The 6416-nt window shown below is 50.3% G+C and overlaps 1 protein-coding gene across 1 annotated transcript; it reads right to left on the bottom strand.

Annotated features, from left to right (window-relative positions):
* Positions 1-2338: 2338 nt before the first annotated feature.
* Positions 2339-5605, bottom strand: LOC141752575 (uncharacterized). The gene is made up of 2 exons (XM_074610607.1): positions 4671-5605; positions 2339-4553 (listed from the first exon to the last, which is right to left on the bottom strand). The coding sequence occupies exons 1-2, from the start codon at positions 5603-5605 to the stop codon at positions 2339-2341; spliced, it is 3150 nt and encodes a 1049-aa protein (XP_074466708.1).
* Positions 5606-6416: the final 811 nt, after the last annotated feature.

The raw sequence follows: 6416 nt of genomic DNA, 5'->3' as shown, positions 1-6416 counted from the left end.
CACACGGGGAGATTAATGAAGACAAATAAGCCCCAAAACTTTGGCTTTTTTTGCAACAGAAAACATATCAAGACAATATTTCAGCAGAATGTGTTAAATGAAAAATAAATACTTTCTTTTTTATATAGATAGGGATTAAACAATCTTGTTTGTTGAAGTTTGATGTTATATTTTGGCTACTAAACATTTTCACTATATTCTGTGTTTGGAAAATATTGCATATGCAAAATGTCTGACGAAAAATCTGTTTTTTTTCTACATAAAATTGAATTTGGTTATTATATAAATGGGCTTGATTATGTAAAAAAAAACTACAAAATTAATAAAAAGTCATGTATGTAAAAATGTGTAAATGTATTTTGGTTTGGATTTTTGAGCATCTGCCAAATGAATATAATGTAATTTATTTTTAAAATAATCTTAGTTGTACTAAATCTTCATATCTTCATAATTTGTATAATGTAATGTTTATAAAAGGAGGATATTTTTTTAAGCCATATCATTTTATGGATATAATATTTTGCTAAGATATGAATCAAATTCATTTTGTAAATTTCTTCTGCTGAAACACTGGGATTGTTAAAAGTGAATAATACCTCAATCTTTGTTAGAATGATATTTTTTTCCAAATGTTTTGAGAATGTTATGTTCTGGTGAAACAAAACGTGGACCCAAAAGCAGCACACACTAGTCGAGGTTTAAAGTTGTAACAATGAGAATTTATTAATAAATAATACATTTAAATGGTGGACAGGGCAAGGTTTCTCAGAGTCCAACGTGGCTGGGATTAAAGACTGAAAGTCTTCAAGGAAGCGAGGAGCATGGGGAATGGGGTTCCAGTGTTCCTCCCGATGGTGTTTCCAGTCCACTGTGATCCGAGGAGAAGCAATGATGTTGGAGAGTGAGCAGGTAGGTATCGCAGGAAGTGGAGGCAGCTGGCAGGTAAGTATACCGTAAGTTATGTCCATAACTATGGATCTATGAGACCGAAGGATGACCGTCACCACGGTCTTCACCTTGAATGAAGCCATTCTTCTTCCTATCTGCGAGACCATAATATCAACAAAGTCATGTGACTGACCTTAAGAGGCTGGCCGTAGGTTATAAAGCAACCGGAAAACCATGCCTCTTCCTCCTGCCTGGAACGCCTCAGCCCGTTCTGAGCGACAAGAGATGGTGACGGTCATCCTTCGGTCTCATAGATCCATAGTTATGGACATAACTTACGATCTATTTCGACCTCACTCTGACCGTCACCACGGTCTTCACCTTGGATGACTAATATCAACATTGTCGCGAGGAACGGAAGATTCCACCGCCTCACCAACATGCTCGGCGGCCGACATAAGAACTGTGGAGCCAATTGCCGTAGACGTCACATTGACTCTATAAAACCTTGCAAACGTGCATGGAGTACTCCATGATGCTGCTGCACAAATGTCCCCAACAGCAACTCCCTTTAGAGCTGCCCATGAAGTGGCCACACTGCGTGTGGAGTGGGCCACCAGACCTTCTGGGACTGGGAAATCTTGGTTAGAGTAAGCCTGAGAAATTGTCTCCACCAACCAGTGGGACAGACGCTGCTTAGACAGGGGGTGACCAAACTTCTTGCCCCCATAACAAACGAACAGCTGAGTGTGTGCCTGCCTCAGCGTCCGAGTACGATCAACATAGGCCTTCAGTGCCCTTACTGGACACAATGTATGAAGAGCCGCTCCCTCTTGGCAAGATGGATCAGGTTGGAATGTTTCCATTTCAATAGCCTGATTCACTGTCTGAGGGCTTACCACTTTAGGGAGGAAGAACGGGTTCGGCCACAGGGACACCCCTGCATATTCTGCTCTCCACCTCAAGCACTCGCTGCTCACAGACAGTGCGTGTAGCTCGCTCACCCTCTTGGCAGAGCAAATGGCCAAAAGGAATGCAGTCTTGTGTGACAGAAACTTAAAATCTGACTGTTCCAGTGGTTCGTATGGGGCTGTAGCCAAGGACCTCAACACCAAAGGTAGGTCCCATGATGGAGCCCGTAAACTCCTGCCTGGGCGCAGACGGTTAGCACCTTTCAGAAACTGGGACACTATGGGGTGCTTCCCTACCGAAAGACCCCCCAGTGTGTCATGGAAAGTAGAAATAGCCGCAGTGTAGCCCCTCAGGGTGCTAGCTGCCCTACCTGCATCCAGCAGCGACTGGAGGAAGTCAAGTACCAAAGCCACCGGGCAGGTGACGGGATCTGCCCCTTTATGGTGGCACCACGATGAGAACAACTTCCACCTTTGCTTGTAATTGTAGCGTGTGGAGGGTGCTCTAGCATTATCTATGGTCTCCTGAACAGCGTCACTCAGGTCATGAGAGACGGACTGAGAAGGGGCCAAGCCCACAGCTGCATAACAGCTGGCTTGGGATACCAAATTTTTCTTCCCGCCTGGGACAGAAGGTCCGCCCTGAGTGGCAAGGGCCAAGGTCGGCCGTGAACCAGGCGAAGGAGGGCCGGAAACCAATGTTTCCCCGGCCACCGTGGGGCTACCAACAGAACCTTGTAGTGCCCCCGGTTGATTCTGTCCAACACATGAGGAATCAATGGTAGTGGGGGAAAAGCGTACAGTAACCCCTTCGGCCACTCGTGAGACAGAGCATCCAGGCCCAGAGGACCGCCTGGAGGCCTCAGGGAAAACCACAGCTGGCAATGGGCTGTCTCCTTGGATGCGAACAGATCTACCTGAGCCATGCCAAATTGAGTCGACAAACTCGCCACCACCTCTGGGTGTAGTCTCCATTCCCCCGGGAGAGGCCCCGATCTGGAGAGGAGGTCTGCAGCCCGATTCAGCACCCCTGGTACATAGACAGCCTTTAGCGAGGCCAGACGTGGAAAAGCCCAAGGCAGAAGCCTCTGTGCAACCTTGAGGCAACGCAGAGACTTCGTGCCTCCTTGATGATTGACATGGTAAACTGCGGCAGAGCTGTCCGACTTCACCAGGACATGCCTGCCGCGTATGAATGGGAGAAAGGCCCTGAGAGCCAGATGCACAGCCCTCAGCTCGAGCACATTGATGTGTTCGGTGTCCCATGGAGGTTTCCAAACACCTCTTGCCATTCTGCCCTCCCAGACTGCTCCCCAGCCTGTCATGGAGGCATCTGTGGACACCAAAGTCCTCCTTGAAGGTAGATTGCCCAAGGGTACACCTTGTGTGAGCAACTTGTGGTCCCTCCATGGGCTCAGAGCTCTCTGACATGACTGAGTCACTCTGAGCTTCACATGCCTGTCCCTCCGTGGATGGAGGTTGAACGCATTCAGCCACCGCTGTAGGGGCCGAGCCCTGAGCAGGCCCAGCGGAATCCCCAACACTGCTGCTGATATCAACCCCAGCAGTCTCTGAAAGTGAACCAACTGTAGGCGTTTGCCCAGTCGGAAGATACGCAAGACCGTTAGGATTCTCGCAACCCTCTGAGGGGTAAGAGACGCCTTCATCATAAGTGAGTTCAGGCAAAGTCCCAAGAATACTGTTTCCTGCCTCGGTTCGAGGTTGCTTTTCTTTAAGTTCACCCTGAAACCAAGGGATTGGACATGAGCTAAGACCCTCTCGGTATGCTGCATGACCTGTTCGCGAGATGAAGCGCAGACCAGCCAGTCGTCCAGGTATGGCAGGATCTTTAAGCCTGCCCTCTGGAGTGGTGACAGAGCGGCTGCTACCACTCGGGTGAAAACTCTCGGAGAAAGGGAGAGACCAAACGGAAGGACCTTGAACTCGTAAGCTTGCCCTTGAAATGCGAACCGTAGAAACTGCCAATGTGCCCGACAAATGGGGACGTGGAAGTACGCGTCTTTTAGATCGATAGTGGTGAACCATTCCCCTTGCTCTATCGACTCTAGAATGTGCCATGTGTGCAGCATTCTGAACGGCAAAACCTTTATGTAAGTATTTAGGCGCCGGAGGTCCAGGATGGGACGTATCCCACCATCCTTTTTGGGAACAAGGAAATATGTTGAATAAAAGCCAGCTTGCTGTTCGCTGGGCCTTACCTTCGCAATTACTTTCTTCTGAAGGAGGATTGCAATCTCCTCGGACAGAACTTTTGCCTGGACTGGGTCCTTGACCAACGTTATCTGGACCCTGGAAAAAGGTGGGGGCCGCCGCCGAAATTGAATTCTGTAACCCCTTGCAACAGTAGCCACTACCCAGGGGTCTGAGACTTCCTTCTCCCAGCTGTCCAGGCGTAGCTGGGAGTGAACCTTGGCGGCTGCCCCACCCCTCCTATGCAGAGGCCCCCTGGGTCCCTGGACCCTTGGGGGGGCGTCTCCTTTGAGGGGCCCCTCTTGCTGTAGGCCGGGGCTGAAACCCTTGATGCTGCCGTCGCAGTCTTCCTGCAGCATCACCCGAACCTTGTGCACCTGAGCCCTGGCGCCTGCCACGCATCCAGGGCTCTGGATGACCCCAGGCAGCCTGGAATTGGTGCTGCTGGCCCGTTGGTCTCTGCCTCGTCGCTGCAGGCCGACTGAATGTGCGCTGCACGCTCTCTCGAGTACGCAGAGACTGTTCAGCTTTCTCCAAGACACTCTGGGAGTCAGAGTGAAAGACTCTACCTGGTACCACCGGCATGTTGGTAAGCTCCTTCCTGATGTTCTCGGGGAGGGTTGTCTGAGCTAGCCAGATCTGTCGGCCATCATGGCTGACGACATAGCGGAACCGATGTCACGAGTAAGCTGAGAGTGTGTGGACAGGGCCGCATCTATCAGGTTTCTGGTGTCCTGATCACCCGCACTAGCGCTCCTTCTGAGCGCTGCTAACAAGAGAGCGAGTGCATTTCCTGCACGCGCTGCGCCGGCGGCTGCATTATAGGACCTACAAACCAAGTGGTCTGTCTTCTTGCACTCCTTACGAGGACAGTGTGGTGACCTTAACATCTGACAATAATCCTCGGCTGCAGGAATAGTCACTGAGGGGCGAGACTGCGAGATGCCAGCCCAGACTCCCTCCGATGAGCTAGGGGCTTCAATTGGAATTGAAAGGCCCATAATCTTAGCCGCACTCAAAACCTTTGAAAACACATCACTGGGAACAGAATCGCCAGTACCATCGTCTACGGACGCAGACTCACCTGTGTGAGATAGGCTAAGGCAATGTGACTCTTCAGCAATCTCTGGGTGACCCTCGTCCAAGAGAGAACCCTGAGCATAAAGTGATATAGCATCAGGGTGATCTGTCTGATGTTCTTCATATGCCGGCAAGTCCCTAGGGGAGATCCCCTCCGAACAAGCCGCAGTCAGTGGAGCTGCTCTCTGAGCTTCCATTCTACTCACCCTGTCTGCCAGACCACGAATGGCGGCCAGGATTTGACACTGAGTATCCTCCTGCCCCCCTGCCCCATCTACAGGTGGGGCTGGACTCTGCAGTGGCGGAGAGTTAGTCTCTGTGGCACGTTTTTTTCCCTGCCCCTGGGACTGTCCCTGTTTTACGCTTGCGGGAGCGGTTTTCCGTGCGACGCTCTCGTTCCCTACTAGGGGGAGCAGCTGCCGCAGTGTGTTGGGAATGCCCCTCAAGCCTAGCCCTTCGGGCCCTTTCCTCCAGAGGCAGATCAATGGCTGCTGGACATGGGCAATCAACGTCATCCATTAAATGCGCCATGCCCAAACAAGACGGACACTCACGGTGACCATCGCGAATGTCCATGGCTGCCCCACAGAACCGACAAGTCTGGGGAGCCATAATAGTACCAGGCAGCTGTCAGTGGTAAACTCAGCTGTACTAGAGGTATCTCAAATTAACCCCTCCTGCTGCGAACAGTAGTCAATGGGGATATATGCACTCACTGGCTCAAAGGTATAAACAAAAATACTGCTCATAAGAACTAAAAATCACCCCTTTCCTGTACGCGGACGTACAAGGGGGAACAATTAACCAAACCCACCTACTGCGCACAGAGGTTTAAGGGGAAATGAAAACGCCCTTTTAAACCCAAGGGGAATGCAAGGCAAAATCCTTGGCTAAATAAAATATGCCGAAGGTGAATTCGAACCCCGGCCTACCGCGGTAAGAGCGTCCGCTCTACCGGGTGAGCTATAACACTCAGTGGGCCAGTTATCGGCGCTCCACTATTTAAATAAAGAACACCACTCGTGTACGCACGTGTACGAAGAGTGAAACAGAAAACTTAACTTGCGAAACAGCTGAAAGCAGTAACTCTGCAACTGCTTCCGAGAGGAGAATAAGCAAAGCTACTCACCCAAACGCCAACTTACGCAAAAACGCCAAACAGGCTATGGGGTAATCAGCCGCAGGTGATATCATTTATCTTACCTGCAACAAACAAAGAGTTACATACAGAACTCCCGGGAAAAACCACAGAAATCCTCAGGGACACAAGGCACCTGCACACTAAAGTGACGGATTATTGGCTTCCCGACATACTTACCGGTCTCC

The sequence above is a fragment of the Sebastes fasciatus genome, chromosome 16 (genome assembly GCF_043250625.1).
Source record: "Sebastes fasciatus isolate fSebFas1 chromosome 16, fSebFas1.pri, whole genome shotgun sequence".
Classification (NCBI taxonomy): Eukaryota; Metazoa; Chordata; class Actinopteri; order Perciformes; family Sebastidae; genus Sebastes; species Sebastes fasciatus.
Note: the sequence above shows the minus strand (reverse complement) of the source record. Positions and strands in the feature narration are given on the sequence as shown.

Coding starts and splice junctions, on each gene's coding strand:
- LOC141752575 (XM_074610607.1), bottom strand. CDS start 5,605: ATGACGTTGATTGCCCATGTCCAGCAGCCATTGATCTGCCTCTGGAGG. Junction 4,554..4,670: donor GACATCGGTTCCGCTATGTC/GTCAGCCATGAT, acceptor TCTGACTCCCAG/AGTGTCTTGGAGAAAGCTGA.